The 24,213-nt window shown below is 49.6% G+C and overlaps 1 protein-coding gene across 1 annotated transcript in view; it reads left to right on the top strand.

Annotated features, from left to right (window-relative positions):
* The window catches only part of Abcc4 (ATP binding cassette subfamily C member 4 (PEL blood group)), a 230,615-nt gene that overhangs the window by 20,766 nt on the left and 185,636 nt on the right, over positions 1-24,213 (top strand). The window contains exons 2-3 of the mRNA XM_006978748.4: positions 18,522-18,632; positions 19,103-19,223. Coding sequence (XP_006978810.1) covers positions 18,522-18,632; positions 19,103-19,223 — 232 coding nt within the window. The remainder of the gene's footprint in view (positions 1-18,521; positions 18,633-19,102; positions 19,224-24,213) is intronic.

The following is a 24,213-nucleotide window of genomic DNA, read 5'->3' as shown; positions in this document are numbered from 1 at the left end:
CTGGGGTAATAATTCACACAGAGGGATACTGCTTCCTGGGGTGCCGTGTGGAAGTGGTCCGGCTCTGCGTCTTTGGAGGTTGTCCATATCAAAGGCATGCTTCCATTGGACCTCCACTACCTCCAGGAGTTGGCTAGCTCTGCTGCAGTTAGCCTCTCCCCAGCGAAAGGATGTAAGGTATTGGAACATTGTCCTGTACAGAAAACAGAAATAGTAAAAAAAGTCTGTGCAGAGTCACCTTGCTGCACAGTGACTGAGAGGGAGCCTGATGCCCAGGCAGAGGAGAAAGCTGCTTGGGCAGAAGTAGGGAGCTGGAGCTGGTTTCTCGAGATTCACCTGGAACCAGGAGGAAGAGGTAGGAGAGTGCATGGTGTTCAGTGAGTTCTCAGCACTGACTCCCATGCAATTGAAGAAAATGCACCACATGGCTGCCTCGGGGGGTTTGTGCTTTTCATCTCTGTAGGGCTTTGACGGCACAACCTGAGTCTGTTGGGAGAGCCTGAAGTCATAAGCAGATGGAAGCCGGAGTCAGGGATGCCGTTTGGAGCTCTGTCCTGATTCGACCTAACAGCCGCGAACCGGGCAGTTTGGACACGCACCCTTAAGTTCACCCCAGTGCCCTTGTGGGAAGCCTGTGATGCCGCACCAGAAGAAGGTGTCATAGGGAAGGCCCAGATTTATTGTATGGATGGTCAGTTTAGAGACTTTGATAAAGATTCGGCTGGTTTTCATAGAGATTCCAAGTAAACTAGGGACCTGGCTTTGCCTAAGTTACTTTTTGAATTTGGAGGAGAAAAGTCAATTGCCGTAGATAAGTGATAATTTCAGTACTCATATAGGTAAACGTATTTCCCCACTGTGTTTTGGGAGGACATTAATTTAGTGGGATTTCAAGGTGTGTGAGCACTGTGTGTGTGTGTGTGTGTGTGTGTGTGTGTGTGTTGGTTTTTACTTTAAGTACCAAGAAAGTAAGAATTTAGGTTGGCTAGTGTGGTAGTTTGAATGTAACTGGCCCCCATAAGCTCATGGGGAGTGGCACTATTAGGAGGCGTGGCCTTGTTGGAGTGGGTGTGGCTTTGTTGGAGGAAGTGTGTCACTGTGGGGGCGGGCTTTGAGGTTTCCGATGCTCAGGTCCCACCCAGTGTGTCAGTAGACTTCCTGTTGCCTCCAAGATGTAGGACTCTCAGCTACTCCTTCAGCACCACATCTGCATGCACACCCACCGCTGGGCTCCCCATCATGATGATAATGGACCGAACCTCTGAACCTGTAAGCCAGCCACCCCAATTAATAAGAGTTGCCATCACCATGATGCCTCTCTGCAGAAGTAAAAACCCCGAGACAGCTAGACACACGCTTCCTGTATGCTAGAAGCTTTGGAAAAACCAAATCTGTCAAAAACGCCTAGTCTCCTCATGCAGCTTGTCCTCCACAAAAAGTAGAGAGGACTGGGTAAGCTTTTGTGTTGACTTGAAACTTGTGGTCACTTAAACGCAGAGTGTGCTTGAAAGTGCTCTCCCACCTCAGTCCTGCGAAAGCTGTTCTTAAGATGTCCGAGCAGAATAAATAACGTTACCTGGGAATGTTGTGAATGTATTTTACCCTTAACAATCGACTATTGTAAATGCATTGTACCCAATGCAGTTGACTGTTCAGCAAATGGCCTGGAACAGCCAATGGCCTGGAACAGCGTTTCCTCCAAGGACTTATCTCAGGTACTTGAGACGTGCTTGTGTAGATTGGCTAATTTAGATTTTTAATGAATTCGGCCAACTTCTCTTGAAGTTGGTAGGTAGAGGCATTCCAACAGCATTCTGTGGTTTGAGGATCAGCCTGCTCTTCAAACTGGCAGTGGATTGGAGGACAGGCAAACGCACGCAAACCCTGCTTCCAGCTTTGTGCGATGTCATGTCACACAGTGTCCCCTGCTTCTGTTAGGACCAATGCCTGTTACATAAATAGGAACAAGCTGAGTAATCTAGAAGGTTCCAATTCAAAACAGAGCTTCTCAGGGCACCTATTTGAGCTATTACAAGTTCTCATCTGCTTACTGATAAATTTGGACAAACAGGGTAATATTAACAAACACCGACTGTTCATGTGCTGAGGGCTAAAGTGATTCAAATATTTGTTGAGGATTTGTAGACTAATAATCTCTTAATCAGAGCTGTGGCCTGAAGGGATAAACAACCTCTGTATAGATTTCTGCTGTGAAACTGCCTGGCTAGTGTGTGGGAGGTGGCGTGGAGGGGATGCTGTAGATGGGCCAAAGGTCCTCGCGCGCGCGGGTATCATCTTGTCCCCTGCTTCCTAGGTCAGGGTCTGCAGTGCCGTGGCCGTGGTGGCCTTTCGTGATCTGTTTACAGCCCCGTGTCTGACTCAGCCAGTCCTATCAGATTGCATGTTAGCGTGACCTGTCTGCAGCTGTCTCCACATTCATTTGCTTGCTGCTCTTGAAGACGTGAGTCAAGCCCAGACCCAAGTTAAACTCATTGTGGATCAAGAGGGGAAAAAAAAGGCAACTGGCCCTTTCTGGTTGAGTCTCCCCACTGACCGACCGACCCCTTGTATTTTTCTGTTTATTCTCCGAAGAAACAGGCACCGAGAAGCTTTGCTGGTGGATCTGCCTCAAGCAGAGCTCTCTGTGTAAAACGTGGTTCATAGACCACCAGAATGGCTGTTCCTGGGTTTCGTGAGAAATGTGGAGTCTTCAGCTCCATCTACCATGCACCGACCCAGAATCATCAGTGAGGCCTCCTAGGCACCCCAACCAGACCTCCGTTTTGTCTACCTGGCTAAAGGTGGTTGCTGAGGACAGGCGAGGGAAGGGTAGAGATGTGCCATGTTTCTAACCCTTCCTTGCCTTGAGATCTCACCTATCCTAAGGCTCCTCAGAAAAGGTCGGGTTGTGAGGCAGGGAATAAGGGGATGGAAGAGCCAGTTTGAAGGGAGCTTAGCTGAGTGCTGTCAAGGCTGTGGTCTTCTTCACACTTCCGTTTCTGCTCTCCTATTTTTTTGTCTACCTTAGAGCACAATACTAACTAAGAGATGGAAGAAGAATGGCCACTGTGGATGAGGGACATCTAGTCAATAGATTTGTTGTCACAGATGGAACCAGGTTACTGCCCTCATTGACAGCTCAAGGCTTATTGCACACCTAATGTGGAGACCACACAAGCGTGGGTTTTCTCACAATCCTCCTCCCTCCTTCCTTTCTTCTTTTGGTGATGGAAAATGACAAGTCTGTACACAGGTAAAGCGACCCGTGTAACAGAGTCCCAAGTAGCCACCTCTGAGTGTCACACCAGCTCCCAGCCAGTTTTGTCTGCATTCTACCCCACTCTCTTCCGCGCGAGACCTGTGTGTACCTTATTGCAAGTATGGGGAGTGAAAAGCGGTGTCTCACTGCTTCTGACGTGCGAAGGAAGGCTCTGGAATGTTGATGTGTTAGGTCACTGAATATTTGTCATGCAAGTTTCACAAGAATTCTAGAGAATGCTTAATTATGGTATACACGTACTGTCAAATTAACCATTGACACCGCCCTGTCTGTCTTCACACTTTCTGTGTGTCTATATGCGTTTGTGTGTGCACATCTGTGTGTGAGTGCTTGTGCAGGCCAGGGGTTGACATTAGTTGTCTACTACAAATGCTGTACACCTTAGTTGTTGAGATAGGATCTCTCCCAGAACTTGGAACCACCAATTCAGCTAGACAGTAAACTCAGTTTCTTCTGTCTGCCTCCCCAGTGCTGGGCTCTTAGGTACATAATGCTGTGTCTGGATGTTGTGTGTGTGCATGAGTGTGCGTGTTCACACGTGGGTAAGTTGAGCACAGGTATTCATTCTTGGACAGCAAACACTTTACAAACTGATCTACCCTGTCCCTCTCTCACATTTTTATACTTTTATATTGTTCAAGAACAAACATATAACTTTGAGAATTGTTTTCAGGTTACACCGTGAGAACAACCACAGGGGTCAGGAACTAGGGTCCCTGAGTTCCCCATTTCCCTCCCTCTGTCCCCCAAATCACTAAAGATGAACATCAGACTCTTGGTGGTCCATATCCTTACCTGTTCGTCAAAGTCCGTGCAGCACGTTGGTTTCTCATCACCGTGGTCTCTGCCTGCTGATGGGGGTTGGGGTTTTGATAGTTTTCATCACTGGGAGGGTGGAGCCGTCTCCCGACCCTGTACTGCTCCATAGAAATGCTGCCTTCAGCGACGATCGGGGCACCTTTTATGCTGGCCGGGGCAATGGAGACAGCAGGCCAGTCGTGGCTTTTCTGTGGAGTTTAGAGTTTATTTTGTGGAATAATTTTCTAAAAGCTAGACTGGTCTTTGGCAAGAGGACATATACTAGCTTTGGAGATGTTAGTAAGTAGTCTCAATTGTTTCAAAATTAATTGGATTAGTTTGAAATATCACAACCTGGGAGATCAGACTTTATTAACTCACACCTCAGCCAGTATATGTGTGTGTGTGTGTGTGTGTGTGTGTGTGTGTGTGTTTATTTATGAGACAGAGCCTCTCTACAGAGGCCTGGCTGTGCTGGATCTCATCATGTAGGTCAGGCTGGCCTTAAACTTGCAGAGATCCACCTGCCTCTCCCTCCTGAGTGCTGGGATTAAAGGTGTGCACCACTATACCCCACTGCTTAGCCAATATTGGAGTAAAAAAAATATGAATAGTAAAAAATTAACTTAAACTTAATTATGAGTCAAATTTAAGTGTCTGTAAAAATTTGACTCCTGTCAGCATTCTGCCAAATTTATGCTGATTTGATGAGTTTTCTGAGCATATGGACCATGTATGTGCTCTGGCTCTTGACCAGGTCCCGCTGTCTGGGTGTTCTGGACTTGCAAATCCAACCTTCTTATCCACGCGGGTCCACTGGTGCTCGCATGTCTCCGTCATGTCCTCGATGGCCCTTCTTCAGCCTTGTCCCTGCAGGGTCCGTCACTTCCCTCAGTGCCCAGTGGTGGCCCTGGCAGCACCTGAGGGGACATCGGAAGCTGAGGCCCGTGCATCTTCGTTCAGACCCTGGGCTTGTTGAGATAACGTCCTTCCAAACTTCATCTTGGATGCCTACCACAGCTAGGAGGGGAGGTTACCTTTCACTGGTTTTTTCATGTTTCCTTAGCCTGGCCCAGGAGCCTTGAGGCTTGGGTTTTGGTTAAAATTTAGTCATTTAACTGAACATGAGTGAGATCTCTAGGGAAATTTTTCCATGGGGCTCAGGGGCACTTGGCTATGGTTTTTGAAGGTTATCTTTAGCTTAGATTCTATATTTCTATTTATTTATTTGTTTGTTTATTTATTTATTTATTTATTTATTTATTTGTGTGTGTGTGTGTGTGTATGTGTGTGTGTGTGTGTGTGTGTGTGTTTGCTTAGAGGATGGATTGGAGGAGTTGTGTCTCCTTCCACCACATGGTGGGTCCCAGGGATTGAACTCAGGTTGTCAGGCTCGGTGGCAGGTGCCCTCACTTGCCGAGCCCTCTTGCTGGCCCAGGCCGGACGTCTGGGATTAACCCACCACCTCGGTGTGACTTTCTCCTGGACTAGAAGCCCAACAACAGGAGGGATCCGGGTTTATAGCTCATGAGCATCACAGATGTTTTCTTGCAGATTGAGATTTGAGATCCCCATCTGAGTGTAAGGGAGTGTGGCCACAGGGTAGGAGAAGGAAGATTACAAAACATGCCATTTCAGGCAGGTGGTGGCGCACACCTTTAATCCCAGCACTTGGGAGGCAGAGGCAGGCGGATCTCTGTGAGTTCGAGGCCAGCCTGGTCTACAAAGCATTCTAAGACAGCCAGAGGTGTTACATAGAGAAACCCTGTCTTGAAAAACCAAAAAAACAAAAAAAGAAAAACAAGAACAAGAACAACAAACCCCACACCTAGAACGTGCCTTTTCCTCATTGTGCTGGCAGGAGTGCTCACAGGGACAGCGAGGGGCAGCTAGGTACCCTGTTGAGGCCTGCGGTTCACACTTAGCTGAGGCGCATGCAGAGAAGTCATGAGGAGAAGAGGCAGTCAGAACAGAGGAGACTGGAGGTGAGCTGACATTTCGGCCAGCAAAAGCCGAGGGAGGCAATGGGTGTTTTGAGAAGTGACACAGAACTTGATGTGATCATGTGCCTGGAGCCGGTCTTCCCTTCAGAATTCCTTTGTAAGATTGGGGCCCCCAAACCTCCACACTTCTGATTCATAGACTATAAATTCAAGACCTCCTGCGACCCGTTCAGGTTCAACAAGAATGTCTTACAGGACTCAGGGAAGTGCTATACACAGAACTATGATTTTTCTACAGCAAGTGCATACCACTGGAATCAGTCAGCAGGAGAATCCCAGAGGGCAGGGTCTGGGAAGATCCCGGATACAAAGCTTCCTGGTCCTATCCCATGGGGTTGGGACATGCCACTTTCTGGACATGCTAATTACCGGCACATTGGCATGTAATGAGAGTCAGAGTGTTGCCAACCGAGAAAGCTCATAAAAGCTTCACTGTCTTGGGGTTTCACTCTGCAGGCATGATTGATGTGCGTGTGGGTCCCGAGATCCATCTCAGTCTTTAGGCCTTCTCAGACCCAGCGGCCGGGCTGACAGCATTTGGCAAAGCCCATGCCTGTCATTACATGATTGGTCTTTCCGGGACAGTCTCCTGCAGTCACTGTAGTATAAACTTTCCAGGGGACCCACTGTGAGTCACCTTGTTAGCATAAACCACGAGGCCCTATGACCTGGGAAACTCCCAAGCCTTGGAGAAACCAGGGTTAAAGGCCAGCCAAAGTCGTATTACATAACTTCCTCCCCCTGACTGAATCTCTGCTTCAAGCTCCAGCTCCTCCAGGACCCCTGTGACCTCTGACCTTGCTCTTCAGCCAACCCCTCCATCCCTGGATGCATGGGGAACTTGGTAGCAGTCACAAAAATACCAGGCACAGCAAAGATGTCAGCGTGGATGGGGAGGGCCTCAGATGCATCCATACATAGGAGCGAGGGCAGCGTGGACATTTCTCCATTACTTCTCTAGCCCCTTTGATTTGACCTCACAAACCTTCTCCACTCACTCGGAGAATGTCCAAGAGGCAGGCTGGAGAAGCTAGGAGCACAGCTTGGAAAAGCCAGAGTCCAGGAGGCGAATGCTGCCTCAGAGCCCCTGCCCACAGGGTTACTGCTCCATCTGGTGGAGGAGGGGGCCCCCTGGCTGGACCCTCAGGACTTCTAGCTCGACCCCCACTGTTCAGATTAGAATCTGCAGTGCATCGCATGTGAGCTGTCTGGCCCTGGGCAAGCCCCTTCTTCTTCTGTGTGCCACTTTCCACCCTCACGGAATGTAAATAGTGGTGTTCTGTCACGTTTCCTGAGGCTGTCATCTCAAGTGAACACACACTTGACGGTTTAAAACCACAGAGATTCTCCATCCTTCTGGAATTTACCGTGTGGGTATAGGCAGGCCTTGCTCCCTCTACAGACCCCAAGGGAGCATTTTCCTGACGAGTCCTGGCAGCTCCTGGCACTGGTGATCGCTGGCTTGTGGCTGCATCACTTCGGTCTCTGGGCTCCATGTCCACGCTGCCCTCACTCCTATGTATGGATGCATCTGAGCCCCTCCCCATCCACGCTGACATCTTTGCCGTGCCTGGTATTTTTGTGACTGCTACCTAGGTTCCCCATGCATCCAGGGATGGAGGGGTTGGCTGAAGAGCAAGGCCAGAGGTCACAGGGGTCCTGGAGGAGCTGGAGCTTGAAGCCGGGATTCAGGCAGGTGTAAAGGGAGCTGTATATACTCACATTCATTGCTGGTGGACATGCAAAACCACTGCTTTGCAAGATAGTCTGGCACTTTCTTGAAAAAGGGAGTGTATTTTATCTGAATGAGTCTAAAACCTTGCATATAGACATTTATAGCAGTTCTATTCATGAATGCCAAACTCAGAAGCAACCAGGATGCTTAGCCGGTGAATGGATATATAAACTGCTAGATTCAGAGTAGTATCCAATGATAAAGAGAGAAATGCTCAAGACAAAAGACCCAGAGCTACGTGTTTTAAATATGTAGCTTTTCCAAAGCCATTTGGAAAAGGCTACATCTTACAGGAGTCTGACTCTGACATTTTGGGTACAGTAAAAAGGTGAGTGATCGCTTAGGGTAGGGCGTAAAGGAGAGATGGGAAGTCCACACAAAGGACTTTGGGGTTGTGGAAATAATGTGACATTACAGTGGTAGATACACGTGAGTACACATCTGTCCAAGCTTAGAGAATGTACAGCATTCTGAAGTCAGCCATGGAGGCTGCGAGACATGGACCTGCCGATGCTGGTCGTCTGTGGTGACTGCTGTGGAGATGTTGGATGTGGGCTGTGTCTGTATGGGGCCAGGAGTGAGTGTGAGCAGGGCTGTGTCTGTATGGGGCCAGAGGTGAGCGTGGGCAGAACTGTGTCTGTATGGGGCCAGGAGTGAGTGTGAGCAGGGCTGTGTCTGTATGGGGCCAGGAGTGAGGAGTGTGAGCAGGGCTGTGTCTGTATGGGGCCAGGAGTGAGTGTGAGCAAGGCTGTGTCTGTATGGGGCCAGAGGTGAGTGTGAGCAGGGCTGTGTCTGTATGGGGCCAGAGGTGAGTGTGAGCAAGGCTGTGTCTGTATGGGGCCAGAGGTAAGTGTGAGCAAGGCTGTGTCTGTATGGGGCCAGAGGTGAGTGTGAGCAGGGCTGTGTCTGTATGGTGGCTCTAATTTTTCTCAGTTCTGCTGTGAACCACAAAGCACTCTAAAACATAAACTGTCACCAAAATTTTAACCATAGACCAAAGAAAGGGTGGAAGCGTGGTGGGTGGGGATATCAAGAGGCAGGCGTATCAAGGCTTGTTATTGGCACAGGTTGGCACCCAGATTGGCTGTGAGGCCGGGATCTTGCTGTGACTAGAAAAGCCGGTTGGGAATACTGCAAATACACGTTGCCTCAGTTAACCTGAATGTAAAGATGTTTATTTCCCACGGAGTGGTATACTTGGGGTGATGTTGAGCACAGCTGTAGTAGGGATCTTTTTAATTAGACAGATGTGCGGTACATGTTTGCATGCTTGTGATCGACCCCCATAATAAGGCACGTTCCTCTCTGGGCTTCTTGGTGCACAAATCCCAATGAATGGCATCAGATGCTCATGTTGTTGAGCAGATTCCTCCCTCCCTCCCTCCCCCTCCCTCCCTCCCTCCTCCCTCCCTCCCCTCCCCCTCCCTCCCCCTCCCTCTCCTTCCCTCCCCCCTCCCCCTCCCCTCCCCTCCCTCTCTATCCCTCTCAGCTCTTTGAGCTTGGGAGCAGGACCCATGGCACACCTTAGGGGGATCAGGTTTGAACATTTGGAAGAAACTGTTAGCAGGCAGTGCTAGCCAGTGCCTCGGGGGGTGGGATCTCGCGACAGTTCAGCCCTACACTGCCGCATCGGTTGGCCTCAGGTGCGCTAATGAGAGTAGAGCGTCCCCCGCTTCTCCCAAGGTCCTGTCTGGTAGTTTGAAGGTACCTTGCTCTCTTGTCCAGTCCCAGTCATGTGACTCACACAGCCAGACTGGGGTCACGTGATTCTTCATTTTACTTTGTGAAGTGCTTTTTTGAAGAAGATGGGGACATTTGTCTGTTTGTCCCTTCACGGTGCAGGTTCTTGGAGTTGGTTATTTTTGGTGATGATAAGATGGGGGGGCGGCTGTGAAGCCCTGAGCAGCGCGGAATCATTCTTGGGAGGAAGCAGAAGCTAGGAGACTCAGATGAACCAGGAAGGCCCTGAAGCCCCTGGGTAGGACACATGTTTTCACTCCTTTCCTGGCCACCTTGAAGCGAGCATCTTTGGGTACCACATGCTCCTGCTGTGATGTACTGCCCCATCACAGGCCAAAATCAACCGAGACAACCAACCGTGTACTAAAACCTCTGGAGAGCATGTGAGGATCCTGGGAGTGGGGGTGTAGAGGGGTACAGGGCTGGGGACATCAGGTGGGAGGGAAATGGAGCTCATTTATTTCAACACACACCAGGAGGAAGCCTCCTAGAAACGGGAGAATATTGGGATTTGTTTTATTTGTTTGCTTTGAGACAGGGTAGCTCAGGCTGGACTTGAACTAGCTACGTCCAAGATGACCTTGAATTTCAGATCCTTCTGCCACCGTCTCCCGCATGCTGGGACTATCGGCATGCTCTCCCACAACCCTCAACAGCTGAGTTTTGAGAAGGGTTTGGGAAGATGTCAGCTTGGTAGACATCTCATGTGTGTGTTTAATGTGGTTTGGGCATGGACACAGTCCACGGAGGCTGAGCGGTGACCCACTCTGAGATAGCACAGCCACACCCACTGTCCCCTCCACACACTGGAAGATTCCACTGATGTCTGTGCTGAGTGAGGGAGGGCCACGCTACAGTGGGTGCCTGAAGAGTGAGGAGAGCCAGAAGGCATCAGGGGTGCTGGGCTCTCCTGGTCAGGCCACCTGGAACTTGGTGATGAGGGAGGCCCTGGCTAACTTGGGGGATTTTGTTTGGTTAGTGTGTTGCTTACTGGTGGGCAGATGAGGTCAGAGCCAACTAACCGGCGTGCCAGAGGAGAAGCCGGTGTTAGTGGTCTGCCTCAGCTCTTCCCTGACAGCATCTGGTCACTGACCAGCTAGAAAACAAACATCTGCATGTGAGTTCCTCATTTCACACCTCTTCCCGAATGTACCTCCTGCACGTTCCAGGCTGGGAACCACCTTGCGGGGAAAACTACTGTTCAGCCTCCGACACGATTGTTCTACTCCATACCACAGACGGATAAGGGGGTTTGACGTTGAAATCAATAAAAACTAAGGACTTGCGGAGAGTTCATTCACGTGTTGGCAAATCTGTGTCTTCTGTGTGCCCGGAGTGCGCTGCGTGTAGGACGGGACTAAATGCAAGGTCTGACCTTCTGGCACTTACCCGTATTGGAGAAAACCGCTGTTTAAAGTGGTGAACTATGGTGGCCTCTCCAGTGTTTTCCCGGAGTAAGAAGCTTAAGTGTGGGTTACGGGAAGGATGTGCCTCCCAGGGGGTCGGCGTGGCTGTTTTGTGGGTCAAAGTGACAGGTTTGCAGATGACGTGGACATGGGATTTTAGAGACAGCTGGGATGACTCTGAGGGGTTTCCAAAACCTGGGCAACTGGAAACACGTGACATCTGTTTACCAAGAGGGAGGAGCGGAGAAGAGGCCATGTGAAGGGCAGGGTTTCAAAGGAGAGAAAGCGACTGTGTGGGGCATTTTAAAATTCGAGCTCCTTGTCAAATGCACAGGAGTAGGAATGTGGAATAAGCAGTCGGTTGTGTGAGTCAGGTGTCTTTTTTTAAAAAAATAAATTATGTCCATTACAGGAAATTACATGTAAACGTGTTGAACGTTTTTAAGCTGAACTTAAAATAACTTCTCAGCATACTGTGTTTTCCTCAGTAGTTTAGAGGAAGAGGTGGTATGCTGAGAAGTTCTGTTTTCAGTGCATGAGAGGTAAAACATGATTGAGTTCTGTTAACAAAACCTCGTTCCTCCCCAGTGACATGAGTGTGTTGCCCACACTGGAAGGACCTTAGCTGTTCCTTGGTTATGCTTTTGTGAGACTGGAACCCGAACCTCAAATGGCACCTTTTCTTCACTGGAGCCATTTTGGAGAAGAGCTCAAAGGGAATGGCAGGCACATACTAATCCCACTCGTGGGGTGTGGAGAGCAATGGAGGCCTCCTCAGACATTTCCCCAGAAACACAGGAGCCAAGGAATCCAATGAGGAGCAAAAGGCTTCAGGGTTGCGTTAGGATTTAAGGGAGCCAAGGTCGGGAGTTAGGGTTTGGGGCTGTGTAAGTTTCTGTTACTGGAACAAATGACTGGAGGTAACCGGCGTGCAAAGAGAAGGGGCTTAATTCAGATCACAGTTTGGAGGTTTCATTCGGCGGCTGATTGGTGCCCATGCTCTGGGTCTGTGATGGCTCAGTCCATGCTGTTAGCAGAGAAGAGAGAGGAGACCCATTGATTCACGGCTGGAGTGGGAGATGGAGACCAAGGGGTTAGACTTCTGATGACCCCTACAAGAGCACACTACCAGTGATCCAACTTCCTCCCCTCACAGTTTCTGCTCCTCCCCCTGGCTCCTCCCCCCACCCGGGTGCTACACCTGGGGACTGGGTTCTTAAGGTATTTAGATCCAAATGATAGCTGCAGATAGTTTTCAGAGATGTGATGCATGGTTATTCTGAACCTCGCTTCCTTTCTGCTTCGTTGTTTCCAGGTGGATAAGGTTTGGGCTGGGGGTATGAGGTCTCTGTCGTCCATTGTTCAGTGTGTCAGCTGTCTCTCCGCCCATCATAGGGTATGTGTGTGTGTCAGTGTGTGTGAGAGTGTGTGTGTCAGTGTGTGTGAATGTGTCTGTGTGTGTGTGAGAGAGTGTGTCAGTGTGTGTGTGAGAGTGTGTGTGTGAGAATGTGTGTGTGTGTGAGAGAGAGAGTGTCAGTGTGTGTGAGAGAGTGTGTGTATGCACACGCGCACACACATGTGTCACAGCGTGTGTGTCGAGGACAGCTTTGTGACATCAGTTCTTCCCACCTTTTGTGGGTTCTGGGGATGAAATGTAGTTGTTAGACTTCAAGTGCTTTATCCTCTGAGCCATCTCTTTGGCCCAGAAATATCTTTTCATTTTTATTTTTGAGCATGCTTCCCTGTAGCCCAAATTTAGCCTCATATTTATTGAATTCCATACCTCTTGCCTCTCCCTCCCAAGTGCTGGGATTAGAGGCATGTGCCCTCACCATCACCCTTCGCCCCTCTAATCTATGAAACTAATTTTAGGAGACTCAGACATGTGCCTTTAAGTGCGCTGCAGTGCAAGTGTGGTGTCCTAGGTGTCTTCATCCCTCTTTCCTGTGCAAATTCTTACCTAGCTTGTGGCTCCGATCACTCCTCACCTTTACAGGTGTGAACACGGATGCCGCATCGCCAGGTTCAGTAACATAGTCCATCTCCGCTACCAGATCTGCTTTTTCAAATGTTTATTTCCAGGGAGGAGAACCTTTCTTTTTAGTAGATTGTAACTGTTGGGTTTACTAGGCTTAGCTTCTGAAGGAAGTAAGAAGTATCCAGCTGATTCACCAGAGAGAGAACAGTATTGATTCAACAGCTATCAAGTGTCTATAGCCGTCCAATCCTAAAGCAGCGGTCCACGCATCAGTCGCTGTCCGGTAATGAAATAATGTTTTAGTTCCATCACAGTTAGATGCAGGACAGGAAGGGGAAGGAAAGAAATGGAGACGGCCCTCGGGGCATGAAGGAGGAAAAAGAGAGTGGAAAAGAGAGAATTATTTACCAGCTCTCGGAGGTCCGCGTTTGTTTCTTCCGCCTGTATGAACGGTAAATGTGACGTTCGTGGACACTGAGTGCTTGAGTCCAGGTGAGGAGATACAGAAGGCCAAACAACACTAAATAAAGCGTCCACACCCTTCGGTAAACACCTTTATTGCAGAGACCCTCCTGCCCTCTGGAAGCGATGCTGAGGGCTGTGGGGATGGAGGGGAGACTCACCCAGACGGCTCCTATCTATCTCGGAGCTAATGGCTTCCTGTGTTTGGACTTCAGCATGCTGTGTTAGATTGACTTTCCCGTGAGTCACACTTTGGGCCATTGCGTGAGATGATCTGACCATCTGTCTCCTACAAGGTTTCATCCTGTTCAGTAGCTGTTGATTGTGTGCCCCCCGCCCCTCCACCGGCAGTGTGTTATCAGCAGGGGTTGTGAGCACTGAGGAGTTATAGTCCGAGTCAGACAAGGATGAAGGGAGGCTGTGCTAACAGCTGTGGGCACAGGAGGGAGGGACCCTTGGGAGCACAGAAGTCAGGAATGGCTCATTTGACAGTGGCCCGGGATTGCTGACTAGATTCCCGCAGGGATAAATTAGGGAGAAGGCACCAGTTGACCTGGATCTCCATGTCTAATCGTCCATTGCTTAACCACAGAGACGTGTTCTGAGAAGTTGTCACCAAGCGGTTTTGTCACTTGGCTAACCTTGTGTGTGCCTACGCAAGTTAAGATGGCTAGCGATGTCACTTGGCCTAATAGTGTCTTGGGGATTACCATAGTAGAATCGGTTATCGTTTATCAGAATGTCATTGTGTGACATGTGACCATATATAATTTATTACACAGATGACCCAAGATAGTTTCATATCACAGTGTGCTTGCCCGACAGCAAATTTAACCATGTGTCTCAGCCTGGGTTTTTGAGATTTGGGTAGTTCGAGATCCTGGGAGAAACAATTTGTGGCATCTTCTAAACGAAACTTTGAGTCTTTTGAGTTCACGTTTCTTAATTTAACAGTACATCCTGCAAATAGAGGCTTTTCTCTGTCCCTTCCCATCCTGCACCTGTTTCCAAATAATCACTCAGAGGCTTATATTAATTATAAACGTTTGGCTGATAGCTCAGGCTTATTACTAACTAGCTCTTATAACTTAACCCATTTCTGTTAATCTGTGTATTGCCACATGGCCCTAGCATTACCAATCTGCTGGCATCTTGCTCCTTGGGCAGCTGGCTCCCGTCTTCTTGACTCCACCCTTCTTTCTCCCTGTATTCAGTTTGGCTTTCCCACCTAGCTGTATTCTGCCCTGCCATAGGCCAAAGCAGCTTTATTCATCAACCAATAAAAGCAACATGTATTCGCAGTGTACAGAAGGACACCCCACATCGACATCCCTCTTTATAATGTTCCTACTTATGATACAAGTGCAGTTCACTGCTCGGTCTCATCAAACACTTTTTTGTTTGTCTAGTTGTTTTGGTTTTTCGAGACAGGGTTTCTCTGTGTAGCTTTGGTGCCTGTCCTGGAGCTCACTCTGTAGTCCAGGCTGGCCTCGAACTCACAGAGATCCGCCTGGCTCTGCCTCCCGAGTGCTGGGACTAAAGGCGTGTGCCACCACTGCCCGGGTCATCAAACACTGTTGTCAATGCTGCTTTCCTGCTTCCGTCCTTGTTCTCCGAGGGGCTGGTTCTGGGTTTGAACTCGGGGCCTGTACATGCTGAGCAGTTATTTGACCACTTCTCTATACCCCTCCACCCTTCCTTAACTATTCCGTTTCTTCTCCAGTCTTCTTTTACCTGCTGATTCGAAACAAAATAAAACAAAACCCACCACAAACCGTGACGAGTCTTTTTAAGCCTGAAAAAAAAATGCTAATGAATTCCACTTAGAAGTAATAACAGGAAAATACCGGATGTTCTCCTGGAAGGAAGGGGTCAGGCGTGTGGGCGGCATTTCAGACATGTCTAGGAAGCCCACCTACATCGAGCCAGGGCAGGCAAGCTGACAAGTGTTCTGAAAACTAACTGGGGAGGGTGTGAGAAAGAGGTGAGCTGATTGGTTCTCCTTCTCAGTGTGTCATTCAGGATCGCTGGGGTGGACAAGGCAGGGCATTGGAGCTTTCTAGAACCCCAGGTTTATCTCTGGGAGCCCTTGGAGTGTATGCCACAGTCTTGGGGAGCTCCCAGTCAAAGGTCTGTGCCTTTGGAGTGTCCTGAGCCAGTTGTGTGGAAGTTGACTTCACACCTTGCTCCCCGGAGCTGCTGAGGACTTACTCATTACTGCAGAAACCCTGAGCAGCGGCTTCTCAAGGGGAGGGCTTCCCAGAGTACACAGTCCCCTCCAAAACAGGCCCACTCAAGAGGCCATGTGGCCAGAGAGCCAAGATGAAAGATGTTTTCCTGATTCAATAATTCCATTTATCAAAGCTTTCTAGAAGGACCCACATTTAATTGCCCAAGAGGGACAGGTACATATATCCTCCGCCTCCTAATGCTTTCCCACAAAGCTGGCAGATTGTTCCTGTGGGTGGGGGGCCGTGGAGGACTGAAACAGTCGTGATGTGGAAGCTACTGTGCCTAGCTCCCCCAGATGCATGGGTAGATCACAATAGTGGCAGACACTTGTCTTTTGGAACTTTGTATTGTTCATAGCCACCCCACACCCCAGTGGATCCGCTCAGCATCTCCAGGGGTCCTTTCTTTTGTCCAAGACTGAGGGGGAAGGGGAGAAGAGAGAGGAGAGACAGACAGGGGAGAACCCGAGAGCACAGGCTGGTTAGCAGTCATACAGCCAGGAACAGCCATGTCGAGACGCTAAGGCTGGAGGGTTTTCAGCTGAAGCACATTCAGGCTTCTCACTAGAGAGTGCTTCCCAGGGCGCTGCCGCCAGCCAGCTCTAGTGCCAGGAATTGAGTTTAGAATATAAACTATAGAAGTTTTACAGCTATAGAATAAAGGGCCAAGCAGGTTTCCATATCTGTGAGTGGTGAATCTCACTGATTGGTATATATGTTAGGGAAGATGATTGAGACCTAGAGGTATAATAATGATAGGTCATGGAGGAACTGAGCTCCTAGAAGTAGAGGGGCCTGACAGAGGCCAGGGGAGGGGCCTGACAGAGGCCAGGGGAGGGGCCTGACAGAGGCCAGGGGAGGGGCCTGACAGAGGCCAGGGGAGGGGCTGACAGAGGCCAGGGGAGGGGCCTGACAGAGGCCAGGGGAGGGGCCTGACAGAGGCCAGGGGAGGGGCCTGACAGAGGCCAGGGGAGGGGCCTGACAGAGGCCAGGGGAGGGGCCTGACAGAGGCCAGGGGAGGGGCCTGACAGAGGCCAGGGGAGGGGCCTGAGTCCCCAGTACTGGCGCTGGACAAGACTCTTATCTCCTAGCTTCTAGAGTGAGATTCCTTGGAGGAACCAAGCGACCCCAGTTGGCAAAGCTTAGTGCTCAGTCTCTATGATTGCATGCCTGCAGACCTGTAGAGTCAAAAATATTCTTGGAGCGTCGCCTACCCCCCAACTTTTTTGCCTAAACTATTCTAGAGTGATCAATCAATCAATAAGAGGAGCATGCTCTCTCCGTCAGGAGGTTGTTGTCTGGCCTTGGAAATGTCTTTATCCTGCACCATCAAAAGAATCATGTGCACCCTTGAGTTATCTCTGCATGTTATTATTTAAATGATTCTTACTGGGTGGATACTACTTTGATTTTATTAGTAAAAAGAATAAAAATATTTAAATGAGTTTTTGTTGGAGGCGGGGAGTCCTGCTTAGTTACTTCTCCTTAAAAAAAGTTACTTTGTAGAAAGATAATTAGAAGTTATATTAATACCCCGTGTTCTAGTTTTCTTTCTGTGGCTGTGATAAAATGCTCTGGGGAAAAAAAGGAAAGACAACTTAGAGGAGGAAAGGGTTATTTGTCTTACACTTGCAGGTCACCATGGCGCCTCGCTGAGGGGAGTCAGGGCAGGACTCAGGAGGAGTGTGCAGGTGAAACCGTGGAGGAATGCAGCTTGCTCACAGGCTCGCGTTTAGCCAGCTTCTTATACAGCCCTGACCACCCATTCAAGGACGGCACTTCCCACGGTGGGCTGGACCCCCCTACATGAATCATCAGTCAGGATAGTCCGCTCTGCTCACAGACGCGCTCACGGTCCAGTCTGCTTTGGGCCATCCTTCATCTGAGGCTCCCTTCTCAACGTCCCTACAGCGTGACAAGCTGGCAGTTCAAGCTAACTAGGATGCCCCATTTCCCGTTGTGTTTTCATGCATTAGTTCTTAGCGCCTCCTGGTAATTTTCTTCTCCTTTTGTGGGGACCAGGGTGTTCTGAGGATTTCGGGCCCAGTGCATGCTAGGCAAGCGTTCTACTACTGAACTACGCCCCCACCACTGGTGATTTTCCACTGTATTGTATTGTCTGTGCAAGAGCTTCCCTCTTACATCTGAGCAAGGACCCTGGATTCTTCCATTGCTCGGTGGTTATAATTCACTACCAGTCTTACGGATTTGGATTCCCAAGCCCTCCCAGATTTGTCCAGTGGGGCTCCTCTGTCTAGCTTTTCTGTCCTTTGACTTATCTTCATGATTCCTTGAGCGTCTCCTTATTTTGCAGTACAAGAAGATGCTCACAGTCGTCTATTACCTTTTCTGTCCCTTGTAATCAGCTGTTTTTTTTTTAAGGAGCTATTGTTCTTTCTAAGGGAGAATGCTACTAAGAAATAAAGATCTCTGTCTGGATGTCTGAATGCTCTCCTTGACTGGGGTGTCACTGCCTTCAGGGCCTCCCAGTGTGTAGGAGCAGAGGTGCAAGCATGTGTGTGTGTGTGTGTGTGTGTGTGTGTGCATGTCTGTGCTTTGTGTGTGGGCATGTGCATGTGTGTGCATGTGTGTGTGCATGTGTGTGCATGTGTGTGCTTTGTGTGTGGGCATGTGCATGTGTGTGCATGTGTGTGTGCATGTGTGTGCATGTGTGTGCTTTGTGTGTGTGCGTGTGCATGTGTGTGCATGTCTGTGTGTGTGTGTGTGTGTGTGTGTGTGTGTGTGTGTGTTGCAAATAAGTACAGATTTAACTTTTCTCTGCCTTTGTCTATTTAAAATCTGGAGGTTGACAAAATGCACAGAGGTGGGAATCGACTTAAACACAATCGTGCAGTTCTGAGTGTGTCCTCTCTTTCAATCTTCAACAGTTGGCTCAACCCCTTGTTTAAAACTGGTCACAAGCGGAGACTGGAGGAAGATGACATGTTCTCAGTGCTTCCCGAAGATCGCTCAAAGCACCTTGGAGAGGAGCTGCAAGGGTAAGCGGAAGCAGTGAGAGAAGGTGCGGAGAGGGCTTGGCCTCCCTGGGTCCCAGCAGGCCTTGCTGGGGTGCCGTTCTCCCCACATTGCACACTTGCCCTCAGGTTGTCCTGGCCTGGCCTGACTTAGTTATCTGGGGAAAGAAGCCTGCTCCACAGGCCCTCCATGCCTGAGATCTGCCCCTGGGGGAGGTTTCCCCAGCACGGTGCCTGCCTTCTCTGGCTGCCAAGGTTGCCCTAATCCAGCAAAGCGCGGCAGAGCCTGAGATGCTCCCCCACGAGGCCCATTTTTTTCTGGTGCAGCAAAGTCTGCCTCACGCGTCTTCCTGGGTCCCTCGGGACAGTTAGCCAGTGTTTGTGTGCAGAGTCCTCCGAATAACCCTGTCGTAAACATGCATCTGCCCTGCCCCCACCCTGCCTCATGTAACGGCCCTGCATGCTGTTTTGACTCAGCTCTTGTCTCCTTGTAGGTATTGGGATAAAGAAGTTTTGAGAGCCAAGAAGGATGCACGGAAGCCTTCCTTAACCAAGGCGATCATAAAGTGTTACTGGAAATCTTACCTGCTTTTGGGGATTTTTACGTTAATTGAGGTAAATGTTTGTTCTATCCCGGCAACTGTTTGAGTGGGTGGGTGTATGAGGAGGAGACATGCTGACTGTTGATCATTGTTGAGATGAGTGGGAACCAGCAGGGAGAAGAGGCCAGATGAGCTTTGAAAGTGTGTTGAGCTCAGGGAAGAAGCATGGCCAAGTTCATTAGCCATGTGTCTTTGCAGTGGGTGATGCTTAAGTGCTGGAAGCCGATGGACATTGCTGTTTCTTCTAAGTAATTAAAATCCAGTGCTGCGACTCAGCAGTGAAGAGCACTTACTGTTCTTGCAGAGATCTGGGATTCAGTTCCCAGCACTCACATGGTAGCTCACAACCATTTCTAAGTCCAGTTCAAAGGGATCTACGCCGTCTTCTCACTTCCATGGGCTCCAGCATATCTACAGTGCACATACATTATACTTAGGTACACACACATACATACAAAATAAATACATTTTTAAAAATGTCTAAAATCCAGTGTCATAGGAAGCTGGCAATGTTCTCCTATAGCACACTGTGAATGCTGGTACTTAGTCAATGTGGTAAATGCACAGTGATCTTTGATCACTCCTGAGGAGACATGTCCTGTGGTTTGGAGGAAGTGCATTTGGATCAGAGCCCAGAATAACCAGTGCCTAACGAGTAATTGTTAACTTCACCGTGCCAAATCCGATAAATGCTTTCCTGGGAAGGTATTGTCAACTTTCCCCTCCCAGGTAAATAAGACCTGGTGCCATGTGCCTGGGCTAGCTGTGGTGCCCCAGAGGCCAGGACTCACTGGAGCCCAGGAGTTACTCACCCTGTTCCCAGTGGCTGGACACTGAGAGCTATACCCGCTCTGGGCTGTGGTCCAGCTTGAACTCTGGTGACCTCCTGTGCCGCTCACCCTGGGCTTCTCTTCTTGCTGTGGAATAGGTTGCTGGTCTACAGTTGAGTTCTGGTAGCCTGGGATTGCAGAGTGCATACAAGTGGTGTTCACTGACTGACCAAAGATGGAAAGCCGTGAGACCCTTCAGGGTTGTCCAGTAGATCGTCTTCTCCTGGGGACAATGCCTATGCTTGCCAGTGGCTTGCTGCAGGGGATCCTGGAAATTTGACAGTGTGGCTCGTCCCTTTGGTGGTGTGTTTAAGAGAAAAGCATTATTTGTATTTTTATTTATGTATATGTGTGTTTATGCCACAAGTGTTGGGATGTCGGACGAGGCCAGGAGAAGAGGTCTGATCCCTTAGAGCTGGAGTTACAAGGCCCTTATGAGCCTCCTGACCTGGATCCTGGCAGTTCAGTAATAAAAGAAAGTTCTTGAACAATGCTGCCTACCGGGAACCATGTATGAGTCCTTTAGACATGATGTTAATTTTATTCCTTTTAGGACTTTGTTGAAGGGGGAGGTATTCTTATTATCAGCAAGCCCCCCAAGTTCTGAGTTGTCAGTATGTGTGCCCAGGGACACCCCAAAACATAAATGGCAGAGCTGAGTTTCTGTTTCAGGTGCTCTGAGATGAGCCCAGACCCCTAGGCTGGGGCTGGTCAAAGGTCATGAACTTTGTCCTTAGCATCCCATGTGTCTGTTGGTTGACCTCAGCCAGGGCATGATGGTGCCAAGACGGCCTTGGAGCAGGGGTGGCACATGAGTGCGTCAGTTAGGATGCGGTCCAAGTTATAGGATCTCCTGGGGCCAGAAAGTCACATGCAGTACTAGAAAGTGGCTGTCACTGGCTGGTCGGCGTGTCCCAGTGTGTCCAGATGTACCTGCAGTCGTGTGTCTGAGGTTGGGCTGCCTCGCACACCCACGCTCTGGATCCTCTGTTAGGGCACCGCTTTCCCTGTTAGAACTCTTACACTGCACTGTGTTTAGGTCACTGCTTTGGTTTATGGTCTAATACTGGATGTGACTGCTTAATTCCCTTGATGGACACAGTGACCAGTGTTGAAGGCTCACATTGATTTTGTATCTCTGCTATGAAATCTGGGGAGCTATGCGTCATTTGTGTTCGGTTATGAAAACTTTGGGGATTCATTACCCCCCACCCCCCACCCACCACCCCCCACCCCCGGTCAGCCAAAAGAAGCATGCATTCCAATACAAATACTTTTGTTCCACAGATTGGCTCATTGATGCTGATGAAAAAGTCAGAAATAATTTCTTATGGGGAAGCGAGTAAGGATCCCGCTACGCTTCAAAATTCCTGTCCCGGTGGGTGTGGTGCACATGCCTGTGACTCTAATAGGTGGGAGCTTGAGCAATGAGAGAGAGTTGAGGTCAGCCTGGACTAGTGAAACCCGGTCTCAAAAACCAAGAAGAAAGAGCCTTCAAATGATGTTTATGATTTTATTTGCGCTCCTTTACTCATGGCCGCGATCCAGTACCTGACAAGAGGTAGTGCTTGCTGCGGCTTGCAGTTTGAGGGAGCACGCAGCCCATCACGGTGGGAGAGTGTGTGGGCTGGAACGGGGCGGTTGGCCACACTGCATCCACTCAGGAAGCAGAGTGATGTGTGCCAGTGTTCCGCCCTTCTCCTTACTCAGCCCATGGACCCTAGTCCATGGATTGTTGTCACCCACGTTCGGGGCGGGTCTTCCCACCGCAGTTGACCAAGGCTAGGAATCCCTCACAAGCATGCCGAGAAGTTCATGTCCTGGGTAATTCTGTGTCCTGTAGGGCTGACAGTTACTGTTAACCATCGCGGGTTTCCACCCTTGCGGCTAGCTCCCGAGCCAGATGGGGTGAATGTTCATTTAATAGTTGATTTTACGAATGGATTTCTCACTTTGTGATGTCTGCTCTGTGTTGGTCATTGGTCTCTGAGTTTCATACAGTAGAAGGATGAACTCGGTGTGGCATTTTGTACAAAACAGATGTATTTCTTTGGTGACTCAGAAGCACGTGGAACTCCTCTAGGAACACAACACCTGGGTCGACCCCTAACCTGTGCGACCCACCCACACCAGCAGGGCCTCCCCTCACTGTTAATGGGGGCGCCAGCAGGGGAGAGGCAGCACTGATGCTGGTTGCAGGAAGAGCCTCGTGTTATGATTTCTAAGTAGTGCCCCACCTTGTCTTGTGAGGACTGAGGACTGATTGTAAGGTCTGGAGAAACAAGTATGACAGCGACTGTGAAAACACACTCCTGCAGACCAGTGAAAGCCAGCTCAAAGCAGACAATGGGTTCCCAGCATGTCTGCCCCCCGTGTGCACCCCTAGGGAAATGCCATGGGGATAGAAAGGCGTTTCCACCCATCCGGAGCCTTCACAGTGAAGAACATTGTGGGGGGGTCTGCACAGGCCCCCCCCTTGTACCGTTCCAAGCCTGGGTTTTGAGGTATGAGGTTTCTTTCTTGTCTGTGGGAGACTGAAGCTGGGAACATCAAGGGATCCCCAGTGTTCTCTCCTAGTGTGCTGCCTGCCATGGGCAAGGCCTGGCGGGGTCGGCGAAGTCTTGTTCTCTTGACCTTGGGGAGGAAGGGCCACTATGGCATGCTGGCCTCACCTGCTGACTTGGCCTGTGGCCAAGACGTTTTTTTTCTAAGGTTTACTTTTACTTTTTGTGTGAGTATTTGGTGTGTGTGTGTGTGTGTGTGTGTGTGTGTGTGTGTGTGTACATACCCATTTATGTGCACCACATGCATGTAGTGCCCACAGAGGCCAGAAGAGGGCATTGGGTCCTCTGGAGATGGTGATGAGGACTGTTGTGAATGTGGTCAAGGCTTTTGCTTGATTGTCTGTGGTACAGGTGGAGGCTGCCGTCTGAGGTAACCCAAGGCCAGACAGAGGTCAGCAGTCAGTTCCATGGTGACACCTTCTGTGCCTTTACTCAGGGCTGATCCCTGGGAGGTGCCCTGGCCCTTTGCATTTCCCAGCTCTCTCCTAAGTGCTCCTCAGCTTCAGCTCATCCTGGGAGGCCGAGGAGCAGATGGGGAAGATGACCCAGGCAGGGACAGGAAGAGCAAGCCTTGAATAAAGCAGGTGTGGTCGGCTGTGTGTGTCCTGTGGGTTCCTGGGCAGTCTGCATTAGCTTATCTGTGTTGACAGTGATGACCCTCAGTGAGAGACAAGGGAAAATGCTTTTAAATATTTTCTTTAAAAAGTCAGAGGATCAGTTGCTTCTCTGGAAAAGGATTGTATTCGTAACAGTAGGAAACAAAGATCAGCAACTAAAACACTGTCCTCAAATGGGGTTCTTCACGCAACTTCCAGGGAAGCTCGGCTTTCCTAAAGAACTCTGGTCAAGACTCTTACTCCCCAGTGGTCGTCTGGAAGCCGTGGGGTTTCGAAGGCCGTTTGTGAAAGCTGATGTCTTAGCCACTGATCATCGTGTTTGCTCATGCCTTTTAATTTAACTTGAATTTTTAACGTTTTGTGCCGAGGATGGAACCTCAGAGCTTTGAGCGTGCCTGGCTCTTCCTCTAGCACTCAGCCCTGAGAGCTGAGGAAAGCGATCACAACTGACACCTACTGTGGGTGGTCATCTCCAGGACACTCTGAGGTGGATAGGGCAGGCTACCTCAGCTGCAGACGGGGGCTCAGAAGAGGTCGTAATCACGACACACAGGGGACTTGTAAGTGGCAGACCTGGCTTTTAAAGCAAAATGTGTGGTTTTCAGGTGTTGCCCCCCCACATTCCCCTGTGCAGACTCCTTGGAGGGACAAGAGGAGGAAGAAAGTTTGTATGTCCCCGCTCTGTGGTACTTCTTGCTCAGCTGTTTGCCACCAGGGCCAAGTTTGGGGGGGGGACATTTTCTTTCATGGAGTTTTAAGAACATTCTAGAAACACAAAAATAGGCCAGAATCAGAAGCCCCTGTTGGCCTCTAAGCCATACTTCAGTGATTTATCAACTCACGGCGACACTTGGGTCATCCGTAACCCTGCCCTGCTCACTCCATTTTGAAGCTGTTCCCACGTATCACATCATTAATCTGAGAATGCCTCGATTGGTACCTTTGGGAGTTGGGTTTCCTCTGTAGAGTTGTAGTACGGTTGTTCCGAGGAC

Source organism: Peromyscus maniculatus, chromosome 9, assembly GCF_049852395.1.
Source record: "Peromyscus maniculatus bairdii isolate BWxNUB_F1_BW_parent chromosome 9, HU_Pman_BW_mat_3.1, whole genome shotgun sequence".
Classification (NCBI taxonomy): Eukaryota; Metazoa; Chordata; class Mammalia; order Rodentia; family Cricetidae; genus Peromyscus; species Peromyscus maniculatus.
The sequence above is the reverse complement of the archived record's forward strand: the minus strand, read 5'-3'. Positions and strand labels throughout refer to the sequence as shown.